The sequence below is a fragment of the Patella vulgata genome, chromosome 3 (assembly GCF_932274485.2).
Source record: "Patella vulgata chromosome 3, xgPatVulg1.2, whole genome shotgun sequence".
In the NCBI taxonomy this organism is placed as follows: domain Eukaryota; kingdom Metazoa; phylum Mollusca; class Gastropoda; family Patellidae; genus Patella; species Patella vulgata.
Window position 1 is genome coordinate 18,939,088 of NC_065881.2, and position 25,224 is coordinate 18,964,311.

Genomic DNA, 25,224 nt, shown 5'->3' on the forward strand with positions numbered 1-25,224 from the left:
TGGTATGCACTTAAAAGAAACTTAGACAGGAGTGAATCAGGTGGAAATGCTGCTGTCAGAGCAAAATTTCTCACACTTTGCATTACACATGCAGTTCAGTCAGTTCTTACCGAAATGGCCGTGTTTTTGTTGAGTGGACATAAAATTGAATCTCTCTCTCTCCTCAAATTTTGACATCACAATAGTAGGCGATATATATACCCAGTGCCCCATTTTTCTCAAATATATAATTTCTAGTTTAATACAGTAAATGGAAGTTACGTACCTTCTCATAGCTAGTTGACTGTTCACCAGAAATTTCATTCAAAACTTTTGTTGCATGTTCCATTTCATTCTGGAATGTCTGGATGACTTCTATCTTCTGCTCCATTGCTTCTTTCAGTCTGGAGTTCTCTCCCTCTAACTGTCTAATTTGATTTTCCAGCTCTCTATTTGAATGTGACATATCTAAGGAACCAGTGCTGTGTTTCTTAACAGGCAAACCAATAGTCTTGGGTTTGGATAAGACAAAAGATTTTTTCATGGGGTTGGCAGAAGTTAATGAAATGGAGTGTTTTGATTGGAAGGGAGTTTCTATAAAGGATGTTCGATCTTCAGTTTTGTGCAGAATTGATCGATGAGTTGGAGAATCATTCTCGCTAAACACTGCACTTTCATTGGATACGTCTGCATTTGAGTCTGTTTGTGTTGAGATTGTGGTTGATTGTTTTCTCTTCTCATATTCTGATAATTCATCTTCAAGATCCGAAATTGTCTGATTGGCTGTATGATGTATTTTAAGAAGGGATTTGTACTCATCTTGTAGTGTAGAGAACTCCTCAATGGTCCTTTCTAAAGCTTTTATTTTAACAGCGCTTTTGGTTTGTTCTTCAGATCGAGTTCTTTCAGTTACATCAATGACCTCTTGCTCCAAATTCTTCATCTTGTCTAGAGTCTCATTCAGTCCTTTTACTACATTTTCGTGATCTTCTGGGTTGACCATAGTTACTAAACGAGATTCTAAATTCTGATTAACTTCAAGGATTTCAGCATGTTTTTGTTTCAAGATTTCAAAATCACCTAACATTTCTTTCACAGAATTAAGTTTTTGCTCTGAATCACAATGAATGAAGGAAAGTTTCTCATGTTCGCGTTTCAGATCATTCAACTCAATAGAACACTTTTCAAGTTGTTGTAAACGGTTTCCACTTTCACGATGTGCCGTTATTAAATGTTCATGATCTTCTTGAAGATTTTGATAATCAGCTAAAGTATTTTCTAATTCTTGGATCTTTGTTCTAAAATTAGCATTCTCTTCTAACAATAAATCATGTTCTTTCTTAGTGGATGTAAAGTCTGTCAGTTTTTCTCGAAGAACTTCCAACTCGGTACTGGTTTCAGATTGCACAACCTTCATGGTTCTGTATTCATCACTGAGTGAGGTATACTTGGATAGTTCCTCTTCTAATGCTTGCACTTTTTCTTTCAGGATGTTGTTGTGGGTTGAGGTTTCATTGAAGGATTTTTCTAATTTCGTGCATTTCTGGTCCATTTCTTCTGAATCGGCTTGATTTTGTTTGATCAATTTTTCTAAATTCTGAACTTTTTTCTTCAGATCAAATTCAGTCCTGGTCTTCTCCTTTACCTTCTCTCTGAGTTCTGTTTCTTTCTTTTCAAGATCTGTGGCCTTGGATTCATACTCTGATTGCATGAACTGTATTTTGTTCTGTGAGTTTGTGAGTTCGTTTTGTAGTTGTTTAGCTTTTTGTTTCATATCCACCAATTCTTCATCCAACTGTACTTTTGATTTTTGGAGGTTATCGAAGTTGAGTTTCTGCTCTCGTAGTTTGGTTTCAAGTTTTCCACGCTCCTCTTTTAGTTCTTGTTGAGTTTCTATGAATTGGTTTTCCAGATCGGCTTTCTCTTCTGTCAGTTCTTTGATAGTTTTCTTTAGAGTTGTCTCCATTGTCTTCAATGACTCCACTTCTCGTTCACGATCTTGCTTCATTTTTTCATTAGCTGCTTCCAATTCCTTGGTGAGATTCTTATTTTTGGTATCATAGCTGACGGATTTGTTCTTTTCGACTTTAAGTTTATCTTCTGTATTGGTTAATCTAGTTTTTAGATCATCATTGGATATTTCAAGTCTTGCAATGCTGCTCTTATTATTTGTCTCCAAAGTATCTAAATATGTCACTCTGTCTTGTAATTTGGATGATCTTTGTTTCTCTTCTTGTAGTTGATCCTCCACAAGTTGAATTTCGCTTTCTAAACTTTCTTTTTCATGCTTCAACTTATCAATGGATCTCTTTAATTCTGTTTCATTGAATGTAACCAATTCTAAGTTGGCATCATCTTTCAGACTGTTGATTTCTTTCTTTAATCTGTCTTCATTTTCTTCTAGTTCCATTACCCTTTCCATCAACCTATCCTCAGATTCTTCCAGAAGTCTAATCTTGTCTTTAAGTTGTTTTAAACTAGATTCTGTTGCTGATGCTTCGGACAGTCGAGCAGTTAATTCCTCTTTCTCTGCTTCCAAGGCTTGAACTCTTTGGTATAAGGAAGAAATTTTCATGCTGCCACTTAATTCATTGTCACTAGTATCAGAATAAGCACCTATGGAACCTCGTTTATTTGAAGCAAATGATTCACGTCTGGCAAAAAAGGATGATTCTAATGTTGTGGACTGTTCTTTTGGGATCTCTGAAATTTCAAGGGTGGTGCTGGATTTAAGTCCTTCCATTTCATCGGTCAGTTTTCTTTCTGATTCTTCTAATTCACTTACTCTGTCCATCAACCGGCTTTCACCGTCTAATAAAACTTCAATCTTTTCCCGCAATCTGGATATTTCTTGATGACTGTCTCCCATTTTAGCTTCTGTTTCAGTTCTTAGTTTCACAAGTTCTTTATTTTTTAATTCTAAGTTTTCGAGTTTTGTTTTTATAGTTTCAGAATAATGTGTAACATTTTCTAATTCACTTTCTAATTGATTTTTTGATTCCGAAAGAGTCTGATTGATTTTAACTTCCTTATCCAACTTCTCTTGTAAAATTAACAAATCGTCCATATCAGAATTATTCGATGTCAATTCATTTATTTTATTGTTCAGATCAAAGATTTTATTTTTTAAATCACAAACTTCATTTTCTAAGCCTACCACAACAGTTTCTTCCAAATATTTTATATTTTCTTTCAATTTTTGTTCGGATGTGATCATTTCTTCCAAACGCGATTCAGATTCCAATATATCACTTCTGCTCAGTGATAATTTGTTATTGGCAGACGTGACATTATCCCTACACTGATTTTCGCGCTCTTCTGCATCAAAAACACATTTTTCCAACTGCTTGATCTTTGCACTAGATTTCTTTTTCAGAGATTCAAGTTTTTTAACTAATTCAGAATTTTCTTTTTCGAGAAGTTTAATTTTTTCATCTCTCGATTCAGAATCAACACTAAAACTTTGTTCTAACTGTAATATTTTCTCAGACTGGGTCTGGGCTTGTGTTTCCATTTTTTCAATCTGATTTTCATAACCATGTTTTAAGCTTTCTACTGATCCAGATTTGGAGTCTGCAACAGATTTATAATTGGTAACTGACTTCTTCAACTCAGTAATCTTATCGTTAAGGATCTTCTCGTTATCAAGTAACTTAGTAATCTGGTTAAACATTTCTGTTTTAGTAGAATCAAGTTCTCGAATTTTATCAGATTTTTCTTCAATTTTTAACCTAAGTTCAGAAATCACAGCTTCCCTGGCTTCAACTTTGTCCTGAAGTCGTTTTTCAGCGATTCCAAATTTTGTAACTTTCTCCATCAATTCTTCTTCATGTTTTTCTAAAGAGCTTAGTTTTTTGGTTGAAGACTTTTCTCTTTCTTTGTATTTGCTGATTTCAGCTTTTAATCGGGAAATTTGTGCTTTGTGCTCTTTCTCAGTTCGTTCCAACTTTTCAGTAAGATCTTCTTCGTGGTTTTCCAAAGAATGAAGTTGTTCCAATAAGTCTTCTTGTGAGCTGCGAAGTTCATGAAGCTTGTCCTCGTAATCAAGAATTTTTTCAACAGTCACTTGTGAGGATTCATAAAAAGCAAGTCTCGATTTCAGTTCTGCTTCGGCGACTTCTGCCTCCATGACAGTTTCACTCAGTTTAATTTCATTTTCTCTGAACTTTTCTATTCTTTCTTGCAAAAGTTCGATTTTGTTATTTTTGATTTCTGTCACTTCTAATAACTCATCTTCAAGATGTCGGATTTTAAGTTGAAGATCTGAAACTTCGCTGGATGGGTTAGAGAATTCATTTTGTCCTTGTGATTCAGAGAGTTCCATAGCTAACGAAGAATTGTTCAAAATGCTTATTGCAGCTGCTTCCTGAGACTCATGTAACTTAGATTTTAATTCACGATTCATGAGCTCTAATAGCTGAAGTTTTTCTTGTTGATTGAAGGCTCTTTTAGCATCCTCTGCTGCAACTTTACGCCAATTATCGCGCAGAATTTCTTCCTCTTCTTCTAATTCGGCAACTCTTGAACCAAGACGTTCATTTTCCACGGCCAACTCTTGTATTTGATGTTTTAACTCTGTGATGAGTTCTGGGTCCGTCTGGTGTTTTTCTAGGGTGCTAACTTGTTCTTTTAAGGAGAATTCTGAGGCTTGTAATTCTGCTATCTGTTGGTTTGAAGCAGACTCCACTTTCTCCAAAAACTGAACCTGAAATGACACAGAAATGAAAATGTTAAATTTTCATAATGAATTATTCAAGAGATGACATTTATTGACTGGCAAAATTAGACCTTTCAATATTTGATGACATATTCGGTTATATATCACAGAAATGGAAATCTAAAATTTTATAATAAATTATTCAAGAGACATTAAAAGTAGTCACTGGCAAAACTAGAACTTCTAACATTTGATGACATAATTGGTTAGGTATCCCAAAAAAGAAAATATAATTATTTCATAATAAATTATTCACTAGCAAAATTAGACATGTCAATCTGATGACATAATCGGTTACATATAAATGTGATTGAAAGCAATTAAGGAAACAGTCATTATCAAATCATGTATAATTGGCATGCCGTAAAATGTTGAGTCTTAATTTTTAATTAATAAGAAATAATAAAACCATATGGTACATCCAAGTCTTTGTAAATAATTAATAACATCTAGGATAATAAAGCTGACAGATTCCAATAGACGTACAACGTAAGATGTATTAGTAAGATAATTTTCCAGTAAATTTCAAACATTTATATTGGCCAAACCAATTAAATCTTAAGTTCTCCAAGGTCTTGATAAATAAATAGCCACTTAAATCATGTGAAAGTTGTTTTAATTAAAATTTCACATTCACAAACTTAAAAATGTAGAACTAAAAGCTTTTGAAAAGTATAACCAAGTATTTTTGCTTTTTAAATAAGTTTGTTTCCCGAAGAACTATAAAGTAAAATTTAAACAGGTGTTCCCGAAGAACAGAAATTAAAATTGGTGTTGCCTTTCTATGATTTGTTTTCAAATACTGGACAGATGAATATACTAATAAAAATGCCAGAACTTGAATAAAAATTCCAGACTCATTTTTAGGCAAATTATTTCTGGTATGTGTATTTTTGTAGTCTACTGTTTTGGAAAGCCATATCTTTATGTTATGGAATGTTTTAAAAAGAGAAATTTTTGTAATTAAATGAATTTAATGCCATTTTTTTTTTTGTAAACGATTGTATTTAAAATAAAAAAAAACAAAAAAAAACCACAATCATTAAATATAATTGGTTGTTATTAATCATCAATTATCAAATTAAATCCATTGTTTTCATTTAATTATGTTCAACAGACTCTTCCAGCATTCATGAATCCTTCACCATCCGATATAGATTTATTGTTTCTAGTGTACTGTACCCTATTTCCTATCATTTCCCAAATTTATTTATTTATAAACCGCTAACATCCATGCCTTTAACGTTTTTAGATCTAGTTACCATCAGCATGCAAAAAAATTCTTTATTCATGCTTTTGATTTATTACTTTGCCAAATGGGGCATTCACACTAAAATCGACAGCAAGCAACGGAGCATGCTTTAAAATAAATAAAAAAAACGTAAACAACATATTGTTTTCAACTTATTGTCAATCTAATACTATCATGATTCCAACATCCAAAAAAAAAAAAAGCTGTATACTTCATCTAAAAACTATATTATTTTACAACACACAATGGAAAGTATTAATTACAAAGAAAGATAACTACACTAAAAAAAAGACAACACACAAATATCCCAAAAAACTGAAAATAAAATGAAATAATTAACATTCAAATAAACAAGAACAATCAAACTACAAATGAAAATTGTCAAACTTAAAAAAAAAATTGCTGGTTTATTTGTTTTTAAAATTTCATCATTTAAAATTTTAAATGATGAAATTTTAAAAACAAATAATCCAGCAATTTTTTTAAATAAATTAAAATTTAAGTAAATCAAAAGTTCAAATAAATTAAAATTTTAAAAAAATCAAAATTTCAAACAAAATTAAAATTATTAGTTTGACAGTTTTCTGTTAAAAAGTGCATCCTCAAATTAACAACACAAAATCAGTGACATCAAGAAAAACAAAAACAAAGACATCCACTAATCCTGTGTCAAAAAATCTAATCCATTGCCACACCATGCCCAAATAAAGCGCGAGGGTTACCTTCTCGCGTAGAGATAATTCCACAATATCTTTCTCTTGTATAATATCCTTCATTTCCTCAACGATATGATGTAATTCTTTTACTTGTTTCTTAGCTTCGTTATCTCGGTATTTCAACTTCTCAGATTTCTCTCTCAGCATCCCTTCACTACTCTCCAAATCATTAATCGTCTGTTCGGCTAATTTTAATTGTTCCTTGATTTGACGTTCAGCAAGTTCGGCTCCATACGATCGTTCCTTCAACTCTTCACAAACATTTTCTAACTCGCTTATTCTACTTTCCCTTTCGTCATCACTCGATTTATCGCTATCATAATCTAAAAGTTTACGTTCTAACTTCTGCTTAAGTTTTAGGTTTTCTTCATGCATCTTCTGTAACTTCTTCTCCAAACTTTTAACCTCGTCAGAGCTATTATTGGCTTGTAATATAACATCAGTTTGGTTACCAAAGTTTTTGGTCTTTGACTTCGTTGGAACAGGATTGGCTGCTTTTTCTACCAGCTTCTCAATCTCCTTGGTAACTGTTCTGAAGTTTTGGTCAAACTCTGGTTGATTTTGGGACATTGAAGTTTTGTTTTGGAAGGTGTCAAGTTTTTGTTTGTGCGACTTCACTTTATTTTCCAGATCTACAATCTGCATTATCTGATTTTCGGAATTACTTTCGAACTCCGCCAATTTTTCTTGAAGTTCGATATTTTTCTCCATTAGTTCCAGCTCTGAGATTTCATGAGCTGAAATTTGGTCCTGAAAAACCAGCAGTAAGACCTTTCAAAATGGTGTCCAAATACCCCAATCAATATTAAATTCTTTGAAGTGGATAACATAATAGCATGCAAAATTAAGTGAAATTTTATCTTGTGACGAGCCATCCAAACTACAATCTCCGTGAAATAAGTTAAGAACTTAAAATAAAAAGAAAATTCAACTCTGAACTTAAACACATTAAAATCACATGAAAACCTGATATTCATGCTCACAAGGACTTTGTACAATTTCATGACATTTAGTTTTTGAACAGAGCTTAGATCCATTTTCTTAACAACTCAGAAATGTCTGAATAAAAAAACAACTCAGATTATATTAGGCCTACCCCAAATACAAAAAGATTAAAAAAAAAACTATTCAAAATACAAATTTTCACCTTCAAATCCAACATTTCCATCTGACTAAGATCTGGAGCATCAGGATTCATGATTGGTTCCTTGTGTTGTGATGCCTTTTGTTGTGCGTCTGCTAACAGTTCTTCAAGATTTGTCTTATCTTGTTGCAGACTAATGACCTTGGCTTGAAGTTCTCTTGCTGTAACTTCAAGTGCTTCAATTTGCTGAAAAAATACATAAAACAAAGATATTTAGTTTTGAATATGCCACCTATTATAATAGCAATTTTTTTTTTTTTAATTTGGTACCATATGTAGACATCTGTCGTGGTTAAATCATTTGATTTTGTGCAAAAACTCAAACGGGGATAGATTTATTCAATTATTATGCGAGTCTCGTTACAATAGATCAAGTTACGGTCTATTAATTAATAAGGAGGACATAGATCTAAACTCAATAATTTGACACATAGCTTTAATACATGTCTCCATTTAAGCAACAAGTTTTAATTAACTATATCAAATTCCATCAGACAAATCATATTTCCAATTCAAGTTAACCCTTTAGCATCCGGACCGCCCAAAGCTACCTGTAACTACATGTATATTAGATCAACCCAAATTGCCCAATATTCATACGTCAGGCATTTTGAGTTGGTCCAAGTAGCTTTGGATTGTCCAGGGATATAGTGGTATGAATTTTTTCTCTAGATTTCTTAAAGGAACCAGAATAGTCTATTTTTATATGCATCTAGTGGTAAAGGGTTAAACATCAAGTTTTAATTGGATATATCAAATGTCATCATATTCAATATTCAAATAAAACCATTGGAGTACATACTTGCTCAGCATTTTTTAGCGTGTCTAATTTTTGTAAAATAACATCAACTTCTTTCCCCCTTCCTTCCAGAAGACCTGCAATTTCTTGTCTTAATTCTTCAATCTCCATCTTTCCTTCAAGTTCAGACTTTAGACTTATAGACAGCTTTTCTTTTATGAGGGATTCATTATTGTCATCTTGAGTAGTCTCCCCTTGCGAACATTTTGGAGCCTGAAAAGACATTAAAATTAAAAATAAATAATTAAATGAAATAATCTGAAATTTTCTAAAATAAAAAAAACTTGATATAAAACAGATATTTCTATCTTCCATTTTGTTTTGTTCTTTTCTTGCCAGCTTGTACCTACACATGTTTCCTTACCACTAAATTTGTAGATGAATGAATGAATGAATGAATGAATGAATGACACCTCAGCACCAATATTGCAATAAACATGAACTATATAGAGAGACTAAATGCATGAAAATCTTGCCCTATATATGATATAGAACAAAATGTACAAAATCGAAAAGTGGTGTGGAATGGGTATAACAGTCCTCTACATTTCAATTTGGGTAACTCACTGTAAACGAATGTTCTCCTTGCAGTGGAATAATATTTTTGCAATTTAAAACTTTAAAACAAATAACTATCAGAAATTCACATCAACAAGTAACAATTAATTTCTTCACCTTTAATATTTGACATGTACACTCGGGTCCATAAGACTAAATTAATATAAAGCTTAACGACTCCACTACACCTTGCAGGTAGTACAGGTGCTATGTAATTAATCATTTATTAACCTGAATTAATGAATGCTACCTGACTTTCATTCATTTCTAATTAGATCATGTCCACAGGGGAAACTTTACACACTTTTTACTTTATTTACATTAGCAACAGTAAAAATATCCTTAACTACACCTGACATCTTGAAATATACAGATATTCTTACTCCTAGAATTTCAAAACAGGACAATCAAGATATTAAAACAAACTCGTTTCTGATACATCATTCATCCCATGTTTTTTCTGTATCTCAATTGTGGTCACATTATTCAATCGTTTGGATGCCTATAATAATGTTTAGGAAATACATCAACCAGGCCATAAAGATGGGCGCACGCCTTAAATATACCTGACATCTTGGAATATACAGATACTCTTACTTCTGGACCGAATTTCAAACGAGCACAGTCAAGACATTAAAAGAAACTCTTTTCTGTTACATTATTATCCCATTCCACTTAGGTATATTCATTATGTATCCAACTTATGGTCAAGACATTTCAAATGACTGAATGCTTAGCAAATAAACCAATGGGGTTAATGGAGACTGGCATGTGCCCTACACTGTTCAATAAGGGAAATTTTGCCCAGAAAGCAGCACTGCAGCCTTCTCTAATTCTGATTTCCAACTGTCAGGGGATCTTTATTGTGCTGCAAATGGTATACACTCGATTCAAGGTAAAACATGGGATGGAAAATCCAGACAAAAACAGGATAGAGCCCAGGACCTCCTGGTTAGTGAGCCAGCCCCATACTCATCAGGCCACAGTGGTTCCGAAACGCTTTAGTTGCTTGTCTGAACACAACAAACAGCTTGTCGTAACACCCAGGGTTATTGAAGAAACATGAGAGTATATTCAACAATGATATATACAAAAGTACAACAAAAATGTGCAAGATATATGAACAACTCATATGAGAAGTGGTATCAGATGTTATATCAGATCAAGATATTCCAGAAAAATGCACATGAAATTTGTGTGAACCGGCTAATGAAGATATACCATGCATCAGTTTATTGTCTCATCCAAAAAACTAGACACATTTCTTTGCTGGGCCTAAGCCCTTTTATCCTATGCAAATGACAAGGTCAAAATAGGCTGGAAAATCCTGAAGTTTTTAAACTATACTTTAAGATCTATTCATCCGATTCCTCTTGTCTGAAGGTCTGTATCAATGGAAATGTCCAATTACGGGTAGCATCTAATTTCCCTATTTGTGATGACACCAACTGAAATCAACTAAATACCTTTTACCTTAAAAATTTCATCACCTACCCATATCACAAGCATAAATATTAGTCTAATTTGTAATCACTGAAGCATGTCTATCAAGATATATACTGTACTATATGAATAAAACATTGGTTAACTCTATTTAAACACAGTACAACTACAGGAAGGAGACTATGTTTTGTATAGTACTTTACACAGTCAATCATATACCTAGACAGAAGCTTGCTTAAAGTGGCATCAAAACAAATAATAAAAGTTGAGGCTACAGATCGTCATTTTCATTTTTCAAACAATAATAAAAAGTTGAGGTTACACTTTTCAAACAATAATAACAGTTGAGGCTACACTTTTCAAAAAATAATAAAAAGTTGAGGCTACACTTTTCAAACAATAATAAAAGTTGAGGCTACACTTTTCAAAAAATAATAAAAAGTTGAGGCTACACTTTTCAAACAATAATAAAAGTTGAGGCTACACTTTGCAAACAATAATAAAAGTTGAGACTACACTTTTCAAACAATATCTAATTGTTCGTTGATTAATCCACGCTAAAATGTACTCAAATTGATTATTTAACATTTAATTAAGAAAACAAAACCATGCAAATGGATTGAAATGAGGACCATCAAATAATTTAATTCAACACTTGTAAGTGGACCCGTCTTGTTTATATCATCTGCAGACGGTGCCAAATTTACCGAAATTTGTAGATACTGGAAGGTATTTAATTTTGGAATGATATTCTTGAGACTCAACTTACACAATATGATAGTTTATAACCTTGGGATTCAAAATCACTTTAATGAAAGATCAGAGGTTTAAGACAACTGCATGAAATCAAATATTAACAGTTTAAGTGTATAATACTGAGGGATTTTTAAACCTGACCTTAACTCCAAACCTAACCCTAACCACGTATGTCACATTTCCAAAACTGTGAAAGGATCAATTAACGTAACTCTGTATTTAGACCTGAGTTTTTTTATAAGGTAGTATTTTACCAAGGCAGTCATACTTTATACATAATTGTGATCTTGCCGTGTGATTTTTATCCAAATTGCTTTCTTAGCATCTGTCCAGGTTTTTAAAACAAATACTGTCACTTTAACTTCTATCTAGACCTTTTAACCCCTACATATGTAAATGATAAACTTAAACAATTGAATTAACCATACCCTAGTCATTTTCAACAACTAAATAAACAACAAACATAACACCAAGGTCAGGTGATAATAACGTAAATCTATTTTTAAAAAAAAGACCCCACATCTTTAAATATTATGGTTATTGCGTAAAAAGTGCATTACAGAAAACTATAAAAATATTATAGTTATAGCTTAAAAAGTGGTTTATAGTAGACCATAAAAATAGTATGAAATTCAATATATAATCAATTTCATTTGATTTGTAGATTTTTAAAAAAAATTCCAATATGTTAAGCATAATAAAAGCTTGGGGTCATATCATAAACAAAGGTCAAATTTAAATATATGAGAATAACACAATAAAAGCATTTCACTAAAAAGAAAATATGACATTAAACTACTATATATGTGCATAACATCTGTTTCTTGACTTCTCAAATTTACACATATTTTCTTAAACTTTCTAATATACAAAAAAAACTTTCACTTACATCCTTCGAAATAACCATGGTAAATTATGATCTAAAATTCTTTTCAAAAGTCACAAAAGAATGTCCGTTTAGTATAATCCTGATAACACCATTTTATCCTTGATACTTCCTAGACAATACAAGGTTGTGACTTTTACAAACACAACATAATTTATATTTCTTCTATTCTTTAAAAATAACTTTTCCTTCTCCCAAGAGAGGAATGATTTGAGATATGTATCCCTTTCTCTTCCCAGTATTTTCTAAAACTAAAGTTTTCATTTAACCCTTCCTTATTCCCCTTAAATTCTTCAATAACCTTTACACTTTAAAATCCCTTAAACAAATTTATTTTGTTCCAAGGATCCCTATACGGAAATGTATGTGACACCCTGATTATGTATCCCTTTCTTTACTTAGTATAAGACTAACATTTTCATTTAACTCTTCCTCATTAACCTAAAATCCATTAATAAGCTTTACACCTTAAAATCCCTAAATAAAAATCTTATTGTACTATACATACAACCAATGATCCCTATCAGGAATTGTATATCACACCCTACACAGCTCCCCATTAACACCTAACGATAACAGCTCATGTTTTGCTTCTGTATGGAATAAATGAATCCATTTAAAAGATATTACCCTAAAATAATGTTTTATTAAGATCCAAATAAAAAACAAGAAAATTTATACAACATATGTCTTTTTTTACTATTAATCTTGCAAATACTAAACACTTTGTTATAACCCGTTCAATAAAAACAGAGAGAATACAGGACATGTATACATTGCAGATAATCCAATGGTTCACCACCTTCAGTAGCATAGTGGTATCTGTTTTATTTCAAAAGATTATGCATACCCTGACTAGTGCATTGTCCTTTTTGTATGTACTTGGAATAGTGCATTGTTCTCTTTGTATATTCTTGGAATAAAGATATATCTCATCACCAGCAGCACATCTGTGATCCTAAATACCTGAGCATTGGTTGGAAAACATACCTAAACTACCAGGAAAAAATATTTCTTACAGAAAACTGGTTTGACAATTTACAACAAACTTTAATGTCACTGCTATTATACCTGCAAGACGATCAATGGAAAACTACTGATAATACCACATTGCTACTTTGTATTAATTTAGGCAATTTGAGTCTAAATTCTGTATAGGACAAATATCATATTTCAAAGATTAATGGCTTCAAACAGATGATTATGTTATACTTGACAGAACATAATCTACAAAATTTATAATAATGTTCTCAATTGGTAAGTTTGGGATTCTACGAATAAAAGCTACCCATGTGATCTTAGACTCAACCATTCAAATACCCATACATCAGATGATATGATGCATAGATTTCAGGTACTGTGTTTCAAAATCGACGTACATTTTGACTATGTAGACTACACCCATTTCAATTAACCTACTTTATAAAAACAAAGGAGTCTGTGTATACTGTATCATTCAATCAAAAAACAAATGATTCATTTGTTTGGATATTAATATTACTCTAAAATATAAAACACAAGTATTTCTAGTTATTGCTTGTTAAAATCAATTGTTTTCCAGAAATAAGCTTATGTTTAGACAGCCATCCTTTTTTAAATGTAGACCAGTCAAAATTAAATCGAACTTTTTCGTGGATTTACAAGCTTTTACCCAAAACAACATGATACAGCTAATGATTCTTTGGTTATTTTCACTCTCACTTCAGATGGAATATTTTATTTCTGGTTATCAGTGGGTGGAGATCTTGAAAAAGGCAACCACTTTCACAAAATCTATAACGAAATACTGTGGAGTACAATTTATGAGTAAAAATTTAATTTACACTACATTGTATACATTTACATTTCACTTTGTGCCTAAATACATTCCAGTTACAAACTGAACACATACAGAATAAAGCTACATATATGTGACATTTCAAAGAGTCTTCTCTCAACATTATCAAGCTAAGCATGTGTTTTAGTTTATCAAATATATTAATAGCTGTTTTCCAGAAGTTTATGTTTTAGTTTATTAAATATATCAATAGCTGTTTTCTAGAAATATATGTCTTAGTTTAGCTGTTTTCCAGAAGTATATGTTTTAATTTATCAAATATATTAATAATTGTTTTCCAAAAGAATATGTTTTAGTTTATTAAATATATTATTAGCTGTTTTCCATAAGTATATTTCTTTTGTTTATTAAATATATTAATAGCTATTTTCCAGTAGCATATGATTTAGTTTATCAAATATATCAATAGCTGTTTTCCAGATGTATATGTCTTTGTTTATTAAATATATTGATAGCTGTTTTCCAGATGTATATGTCTTAGTTTATTAAATATATTAATAGCTGTTTTCAGTAAGTAGTTTATTGCTCTATCCAGTTACTAAATGCCTCTAAAGGATTTACATTCCAGTTACTTCTTAATACTTATCCTATGTTTATAGTAGGGATTTAATTAACACCTTTTAGATTAACAGGTGTTATGACCCGCTGGGTTCTTTATGGGTGCTACTTTAATGGTTAACACCTTAAAACAAAACCCTATAGTCAATACACATTATAAGTTTAGTACAAGTAGGAGTTAACGACTATCACTAATCAATGACATAACATGGAATTTAATGGGTTTTACAGTCAACTTTTCTGTACTAACAGGTCCAATAAACATTGGTAGAGTGAGATGAGAAAATTTTGACAGGGCAGTAGCACTACAACCTACTTTAATGTGCTGCCAATGGTATACAAAGGACTTTTATTTTAATTCCATCGGAATGAATAGGTGCTTTTTCCATGACTAATTAGTAAAGAAAATGTTGTTCTTAGTGTTTACATCTGCTTCCACCAAAGGTGATATCGCAGACAAGTCTTACTTTTCATTTTTATTATCTTAGTGCACGTGCAGGGGTCTTTCCTGTGGGAGGAAACTGGAGTACCCGGAGTAAACCCACAAGGTTGAGAAGGCACCCCTATCTCCAAGCCAAATACGCTCACACCAGGGATCGAAACCACAACTGCAAGCCAGGGGTGACCGGCCAGCTAGAGGTCGAAGTGCGGCACTGTAGACCACTAGGCCATCCCAACCCCCCAGTAAAGAATAGAACTTAAACACAATTTATACAGATAAGAATCTAAAGGATTTTTCATTGCAGAATTAAGATTTCATAACAGCAGTTATAAACTTTGACCTTCTTCATTAGCCCAGTCAGTGCAGAAAAGTAGAAAGTTAAACTCCCTTTAATTTCATTTATAAACTTAGATACGTCAACATTTGGTTTGCTTATATTCTCATAAAATCTTTAAAATCAATCTTTACTTAAATTACTTCAAAAGAGCACTTAAATATACATCAAGTTCCATTTTGAAAATAAATCACAAACTTACCCATGAAAATTAAAATGCGTCTCACCCTAGATTTACTTAAGAGATCAAAGAACTGGCTACTGTTTCCAAACCCTTCTATAAGTACATACTAACTAAACAAATTATACGAATACCCCACCATAGTTTCACTACTTGACTCGACTCGTTGAACTGGAGTCGGACCGCCGTAAGTCAATTTGCACACAAATACCATGGCTAGTGGACAACCGTTACTAAACCTTAACTATTTTTTTGTTAAGACCAACAACTACAAATGGTTGTCGTTTCATGAAAACAGGTTCAATTTACGTACAAATAACATCTGGCGTAGTCATACTTTTCTCAAGAAAGGTTAAGGAAAATTGTTGTATAATTAAATAAACACAGCAAAATTTTCTTTTCCAAAATTGTAATGAAAAAGGTCTTTCCCAAACCAGTGTCCTTTCTATCAAAGAGATATTTCCCGAAGATGATTCCTGTTCTATGAAAGAAGTCTTCCCCAAAATTGTAATGAAACAAGCCAACAGTGAGGCTGATGTCCCCCGCCGAAATAGGAAAATAATTAGAGGACACATATAAATTTATCACAAATTATCTTTTACAAAGTATTGAACAATCAAAGTAGGAGAGTTATTGTTTTCCAAAGTCTCGACCAATCAAATTGCGTATCGCTCTGCTTACCCTGAGCAGAAAATGCTCATTATCAAACTTAGTCAAGGTATTACTGTAATGAAACTATACACCAAGTTTCATCAATCTCACTTAATTAGAACTAAAGTTATCGTGTCCCAAAGCATCAACCAATCAAATTGCTTATCTCTGCTTACCCTAAGCGGAAAATGCTCATCTTCGAACTCCATCAAGGCATTGACCTAATCAACACATACACCAAGTTTGAACATTCTAGCTCAATTAGGAAGAGAGTTATCGTGCCCCAAAGTATCAACCAATCAAATTGCTTATCTCTGCTTATCCTAAGCGGAAAATGCTCATCTTCGAACTCCATCAAGGCATTGACCTAATAAACACATACACCAAGTTTGAACATTCTAGCTCAATTAAAAGTTATCGTGTCCCAAAGCATCAACCAATCAAATTGCTTATCTCTGCTTACCCTAAGCGGAAAATGCTCATCTTCGAACTCCATCAAGGCATTGACCTAATCAACACATACACCAAGTTTGAACATTCTAGCCCAATTAGGAAGAGAGTTATCGTGTCCCAAAGCATCAACCAATCAAATTGCTTATCTCTGCTTACCCTAAGCGGAAAATGCTCATCTTCGAACTCCATCAAGGCATTGACCTAATAAACACATACACCAAGTTTGAACATTCTAGCTCAATTAGGAAGAGAGTTATTGTGTCCCAAAAAGTGTGACGGACAGACAGACGGACGGACAGACGGACAGACAGACGGACAGACAGACGGACGAACCCATTTTAATAGTCCCCTGCTTTCTTCGAAAGGCGGGGGACAAAAAGTATTTCCCAAAATGGTATCCTTTGTATAGAGGGAGCTTTCCCCAAAACGATTATCTGTTGTATGAAAGAAGTCTTTCCCAAAAAGGTCTCCTTTGTATGAACTATGTGTTTCTCAAAATGGTCTTCTTTATATGAAAGAGGTCTTTCCCAAAATGGTCTCTTATATATGAAGAGATATTTTCCAAATGCTATAAATGCTATTCAAAACATCCCATTTTCAAAACCATTTTTAATTCATTACACTTTTCTCAGATAAATGAAACAACAACGCACAACAATTCAATAAGTTTAAGTATCTCAGATAAATGAAACAGTACTGCACAACAATTCAATAAGTTTAAGTTATTCAGTATTCTTAAATATCATAAAGATGCAGCAACACACAGGATTCAGGATCTTAAGGGAAAGACAAGATAGTTTCTTCTGATAAAGGTTAGGAAGGAAAGAAACTTGGTGTCTATCTATCTAGCTCATCAGGTATATATCAAGTACCCAACAGACATGAAACAATGAACCTATTTAACAATTAAAGAAAGTTTATTAAAGGTATGATGCATCATTTACATTTTCGCTAAAATATCAAATTTCTCACGGCTTAATTACACATGCTACATATCATCGTTTAACGTTTAATTAAGAAATCAAAATGCTAACATTAGATAATCTCCTGGCTTGGATTCAATCGGTTTTAAACTAGGTTTACCATGGTTCTCTGATGCCAATAAATGATGGCGGTAACTTGTTATGCTCAAGCAGCATAACTCGATGAAATTTCAATTTATCATAACTTTGTAAATATTGAACCATTTTTGGACTGATATTCCTATTAAAGATTATAAACTTTCAAAATATTGCAGTTAGCAAAGGAATCCTAGAGCAATAAATGACACATCAAGCTGTTAAATTATTAAGATCTTGACACATGAAAGAAAAGTTATTACTGGTAAATTATCGCATTAAGAAAGTATTCTGTGATATCTATATAGGAGAATTTTGAATGATAGTTTTGAATCATTTTTTTTGTACATGTACATCTGTACAAGTAATATTTTGTTATTAAAACATAATATGGATGTATCTGGGTTTCTTTCTAAAATTCTTTTAAAACAAAACAAACTAAATTCATTTGTAAAAGTACAAAAATACTACAATATTAAGAGATTTAAAAGATGATGAAATATTTCAAATTAACCGACTAAAATCCTTTTTTTTTTTTTTTTCACAAAATAAAACAAACTAAACTCATGTATAAATGAGAATTCTGTATTTGACTAATGTTTTTTTTAACTTTCCTCAGTTGACACTAGCGGGCGCTGAGTTTAAATCCTGTTTAAAATGATGCAGTGGTGCGAAGTTTTCTATAAAAAAAGAGTTTGACTTGTAAAGTTTAAAGGATCAACATATTTTCCCTTCTGACTTTTTATTTATTTTACCCAAAACGTGATATGTTTGCACCCTCCATATTGTTTTGAGACAAAAAATAAAAGTGACTAAGAAAGTTGGAAGACAAAAAAAATTACTAAAGTCACATCTGTAAGATATAAATAGATAATAAATGACATGGCAGTAATAAAGTGCCATAAACACTATTTTGTATGCCATGATTCAGCCTTTCAATGGGAAATTCAACGAAAGGAAATGAAATGGGAGGGGGGGTCTGAATGGCTTAAAGTGTGTCTCTTTAGATCATAAGGTTTGTCATTGAGTCAAATGGTGTGTTTTCGATTTCCTGCCTGTCCAACCTTGTGGGTTCTTCAGGATTCCTCCCACTGCTAAAGCCCCCAACGCGCAAGAGAATTATTGAAATAAAATTTAACCATGTTAGTCCAGGAATGACCTAGTTGGTGTCGAGTGGACATTGAACTCCATCTCTCTCATCTTTCTGCACCATCCGTGCTAATAAGGACTGTAAAATGCCATGAAGTGTGCTATGAGGACCTATGAAATTTTACCTTGACTGCGGTTTACGCCCTATTCTTATTTCGATAACGAACTGTCAACACATGTTGCCAATGGTATACAGGACTTTGCTTTTTCACCCCATCCAGGCCGTTCATCATGTACCAATGACAAGGTGTAACCAGGCTGAGAAATATGGAGGAACTTTCTCAACCAACACCTAGATCAAACCCGGGACCTCCTGGCTAGTGAGCCACCACCATACTCACTGAGTCACCGTGCCTTCTTCAACCAAGTAACCGCACAGTAATTTAATAGTTCAATTCATTCCTGCACGGAAGTTGAATCTTAGTCTCTTTCTCTTAAACCGTTGCTTAAACACTTCATCAGAGAACAAATAAAAGCAAAACAAAAACCTACTTAAAAAAGTTAAGCAAAAGTTCAACTAAAATATGTTAAGAGAGAGGTAACTTTAAAACACTGTGGTTCTCGCTACAATATTTATTTTGCTCGGTCGAACAAAGTATATATTGTAACATTAGTATTGTACTTTCACACATACCCCCCACTCCCTCTTAACACTTTAAACTCTGGACAGGCAGGAAATCTGTTTAAAGAATGAAAGAGGATTGTATGAATTGTTAACTTAAGAGAATCTTGAATCTTTAAAGACTTAGAACAGAATATTTTCTCACAGATCAAGAATTTCGGTAAATTTTGGTAGAAGTGTGTCAACTTAAGAAGTTAAGAACGTTTCAGGTCTTACAACCATCTTACAGGGAACTACACTATCTTCATATTTATATCTTTACTCTCTGCATGAACTAAACTGAACTGAAATGAGGTATAACGTCCTACTTTTCTGCATCAACTTTTAACGGGACTCCAATACCATGGCCTACTTGGTTTTTGTGTACTATCCAAATGACTAGACCCCTTATGAGTAGACACATGTTTTGTCATGGTTGTTATTTTGTTGTGTTTGCTGGCAACCACTGTTTTAAAGTAATAAGCAATGTACAGAAAGCCAGACTATTATAATGAAATATTAAATAGCAGAAACAATCTAAACCTCATATCTTCCTCTGTAGATAGCATATAGACCCTAACCAATGACAAAACCTATTAAATATTTACAAGATGGTAGATGTTGCCATATGGTCTATTACAATGAAATGAAGGTATGATGTCCCACTTTTCTGCACAAACAGAATAATGAATACTTGCATATGCATCACTGACATCGGGGAAACCATGCTGAAAGTTCCATAGAATTTTCCACCCTGGTTTCCCCTTGTTAGTGATGCAGTTTGGTAAATTATTCAACTGGTAAAACATTGGCAGCATTTTAATGATCTATTGTCAGTTGGAAATAAAAATAAGATGAAATTCTGAAAGCTGAATTACTAATAGAAATATCAGTCCAAAAATAGTTCAACTCCGTTCAGTGTTTACAAAGATCTGATGAAGTTAACATTCAATTGATATCCCGCAGCCGTGAATCCAAGCTGGGAGATTATCTTAAACATACATTATGCAAGAGTTAAATCTGCCTATTGCAGGTCTTTCTTTAGGCCTGAAATGTTTTCTAAATTATTGATTAAACATTAACTGATCCAGGCCACAATCAACTTTCGATGGCATGGGATTTCTCTGATTTTCGATGGCATGGGATTTCTCTGATATTAAATAGATTAGAACGGTTCAGCCATATTTTAATTTAATTTAAAACTGGAGAAGCGAGACTTACCATCAAACAACCAATACGGTGGTTGCAATTATAGAACACGTCTTGTCAAACCTACGAAGGCTAATATCTTCGCTCGCAATAGAGTAATTTGAATGAAATATTCAAATTATTCATTTTACATGATCTATTTCCAAACTATTATAGCAAGAATGGCTAGTTCTTTATCTAAATCTTACATAATGTATCTTTTACTAAGTGTTAAATAATACATCTGAGTTGATGTAAGTGTGGATTAAGCTATGAGAAATTTTGATATTTTCTGAAAAATATAAATCATGCATCGTTACTTTAATGTAATGTCGCATATCACGAATATCACTCAGTGATCACTTTCATTTTGGAACCAATACAAACACACATCTGTAAACAAGACATCCATAAATAGATTCCTCTTATTGACTAATGTGGATCTGATATAATAGGTTCAATAATAACAGTTAACTAAGATAGCTGTGTCAACAATGGCCATGTGCTTTGAATACTACCATGCAATGTCGATAATTTGGCAACATCTTACAACTGACAAACTAAACAAATGGAAATAAATTGTTTATAACAATAACCATTTTGTGATAATATCGCACACCATGTACATATAAACGATAAAGCAAATAATCCAGATAGATTTGTAAACAACACACCAACTGACCCTGTCTGTCATAAGGACAAATGACCACAGGTCATATATACAGTATAGCAACTGGACATATAGGTGGACACCATATTGTGATTTGAACTAACAAAACCACAGATTTAGATGATAAACTTGTGATAAAAACAATACATTTAATCCCCTGACGAAAAACAAATTTATCTCTTGAACAATATCAGAAATGAAATGAAATGGGGTTTAAAGTCCTACTGTTCTGCTCCGACTGGACTAATAAAGACGAGCATATACCATATAGGGTGCTATGAGGGAAATTTTGCCCAGGCAGCGGCACTATGGCCTACTCTTATATCGAATTCCAACTGACAAGTGATCTTTTACGTGCATGCCAATGTATACATGGGACCTGAGTTTTTACGTCCCATCCGAACGACTAGACAGCTGTCCTTGTCAGGCCCTCCGTCCTGTAAGCTACGACTGACAAGGGGGAACCATGTCGGAAAAGCCTGATGAACTTTAACACATGACCTCAGTTTTTATCCCAATCAAACCACTAGATTGTTTTCTTTGCCAGGCCCTTCATCCCTAATGACAAAGGGAAACCAAACAAATCGGAAATTCGGTAGCTTTGTCTGCCAGCGCCATACTCAATAAGCAATCATGGCTCCGAATGGAATGGGATTTAATTAACAAAAATCTTACTCGGTTTCATCAAGTATATTTTACTTTTTTTTGTGTACTGTAGCACGAAGAAACACCTAGGTACTTGCCATTTCCCTGACAATATTATAGAACAATTTACCTCAAATCAAAATCATGTGGCTCGGGCACTCTAGTAATCTGTAAGGAGCTCTAGTTTTGTGGCAGTTCAATTGCTAAAGGTTTAAACGACATACATTTACTAAAAAAAACTAGCACTATTCATTCACAGTACATAATGTACTAATTACCTATATAGAGCTAGTACATTATTTACTAAGTAGGTCTGGTCTAAAAGCAAGGCCGAAATAATGGACACATTTTTATAAAGAATACACATCACAATGTATTCCACACATCCTTTTTTACCCTTTTCTCTAGGGTATGACAAGATTTGTTTGGTAGAAGGTAAATACAGGTATAGTATCATCAGTGTGAAACTTTCTACCTGTTTATCATACCTAGGTCGTTATTTAAACCTCAATCCCTATTGGTTTAGCTTTTTTCAATGTTTACTTATCTACCTGTTAGAAATTTATTTACTTAAATCGGATTACTTATCAACTTTAAAAACACATTGAAGAATACTTTTACAGAATTTAAATAACATTAAATCACACTATTTCCTATAATCTTAGCACCTTTATAGTAATTGAATAATATTTAATAGCAATATATTACTATAATTCAAATGAATGAATGAATAAATATTTACTATAATTTTAACACCTTTACAAAATTTAAATAACATTTAATCTCAAATGAATGAATGAATGAATGAATAATATTTAAAAGCAATATATTACTATAATTCGAAAGAATGAATGAATAAATATTTACTATAATTTTAACACCTTTACAAAATTTAAATAACATTTAATCTCAAATGAATGTATGAATGAATGAATGGCCAACATAAGGTAACATAGTAATAAGGTTACATAACTGGCTTGAATATAAGTTAATAAACCATGTACAGGAAATCAAGTTGTTATAGGTATTATTTCATATACATGTAATACTGTATAACTTATAAAATTGTATAAGATCTTGTAATAATGCTTGATTTATAGGGCTAAATTATCACATTATCTATATCTACACATTACATGTCGGCAAAATATCAACTTTTCACACACCACACAGTTTAAAGCAAGAATTTCAAATTTTCTAAGAAAGTCAAAATATAATTATTTCTATGTCTTTTGCTCAATTTGTTATCAAATCACTATTATACGATCATGGGCATTATTTCCCACCCTTAAAAATCTATGACACAGGAAATAACAACACAATTACCTCACCTGTTTTGCTATTGACAACATGGGGCAGCCATTTTTCAACGTTGGAATTTGAAGTTAAAAATGATATTTTTGCCAATTTCTCAGCTGGCAATAGCGAATTATAGGATTAATAGAATTATTCTTTAACAAGGTAGGACTGGTTATGGATACCATCTATTTTAAGGCTTTATTTTAATACATTTTAAAAATATAACTTGAAAATTTGCAATTGCAACTTTAAGTCGCAGATGCCGATAGTGCTTGTAGCCAACCTATTGGACAATATCTCATTTTTCACTGCTTAATCCACAGTACAATGCACTTATATTGATTATCTAAAAATTTAATTAAGAAAACAAAACCAAAATATAAACTGAAAGATAATGCCCCAGAGGATGGCATTCAATCAATTAAAAAGAGACACATCAATATTTTTTAGCAACACTTACAGGTATCATATCATTGTAACTATTGAACTATTTAATGGAATTGAACTGATATTCCCTTTAGAGCTTTAACTATGACATAACTATTGTATTTTGCAAGGAATTCATAATCCGTCAAATGATGATAAGAGACTTTATTAGCAAATGAAATGAAATGAAATGAAACAGGGTTTACTGTCCTACTGTTCTGCTCAGAACTGGGCTAATGAAGACGGGCATACGCCATACAGTGTGCTATGAGGGAAATTCTGCCCAGACAGCGGCACTACGGCCTACTCTTATATAGAATTCGAACTGTTAAGGTATCTTTTATGTGCACGCCAATGTGTACATGGGGCCTTGGTTTTTCATCCCATCCGAATGACTAGACAGCTTTTTTTGTCAGGCCCTCTGTCCTGCATCACTGACAAGGGGGAACAACGCCGGAAAATCTGGATGAACTTTCTCGGCCAATGCAGGGATCGAACATGACCCTGACTTTAATAGCATTGGTACGGCTTGATGATCACAACTCAGGGGTCACACCACTGTATAATTCTTTTATCCTCCTCTTAGTTACCCAATTTCATTTTAACATTCTAAAAATGAATTTTAACACTTTTGAACTTGGTGCATGTAAATATTGACTACTCCCAGTTTCTTAAAGAAAATTAGAGACAAATGATATATTTCATAACGTTAAATCCCTGTTCCTTAGAGAACCTCAAACCGTCTCTCTCTGTATTATAGGACCATTTACATATCTTGGGGGCACCACAGATTTTCAAACTCTGGTGGTTTGGGGCAGCCTAAAGAGCCCTAATTAGGGTAGTTGTGTGTGTTTCAAGTCCTAAAGGGTTAAATTCCATATCCAGGTATTCCTAAATTTCCACAAAACATGAGACTATCAATTTACATAACCTCTACGAAGTAAATATGGCACTTACATAATGACATTTGTATGTTTAAGTAGAGTCTGTAGTTTAAATAAAACAATAACAGGACGTAACATACACATTGCCATGACAACCAGATCTAATAATTCAATTTACACTATTACTTTTTCAAACCTTTAGTTTAGTATATTAAAGAGGCATTATCACTTTCATCAATAAAATAATTTTGAATAAAACCAAATAACTAATGCTGAAAACTCCAAAGTCACGTTCTTGGTCAACACCAGAATCGAACCTGGGACCTACTAGTTAGTGAAACAGCACCAACTCACTGAGTCACAGTGGTCCATGTTAGAATAACTCACTTTTGCCTGAGTGTTCATTAAACTCCTTGAAAAACACTATACAATTTGTATGACTTGTAAATCAAAGCTCAAAACAACTGTATCTCAACAATGGAATGATAGCTGTGTCTCAAATTTTTCACACAATCTAATTCGAACATCCTCATCGTTTATTTAAATCATATTTTTTACCTATCAGCATATAGGTCTAAATCTCCAAAGTGTTAATGAC

At 32.7% G+C, this 25,224-nt stretch overlaps 1 protein-coding gene across 4 annotated transcripts in view; it reads right to left on the reverse strand.

The window, feature by feature from the left end:
* LOC126815292 (centromere protein F) overlaps window positions 1-25,224 on the reverse strand; it is a 118,931-nt gene that overhangs the window by 32,189 nt on the left and 61,518 nt on the right. For 3 of the 4 annotated variants that reach the window (XM_050540858.2, XM_056099504.1, XM_056099505.1), the window contains exons 11-14: window positions 8,611-8,820; window positions 7,812-7,994; window positions 6,671-7,414; window positions 266-4,684 (exon numbers count right to left, since the gene is read on the reverse strand). In XM_050540858.2, coding sequence (XP_050396815.2) covers window positions 266-4,684; window positions 6,671-7,414; window positions 7,812-7,994; window positions 8,611-8,820 — 5,556 coding nt within the window. The remainder of the gene's footprint in view (window positions 1-265; window positions 4,685-6,670; window positions 7,415-7,811; window positions 7,995-8,610; window positions 8,821-25,224) is intronic. The other variant, XM_056099506.1, reaches the window with a different exon arrangement.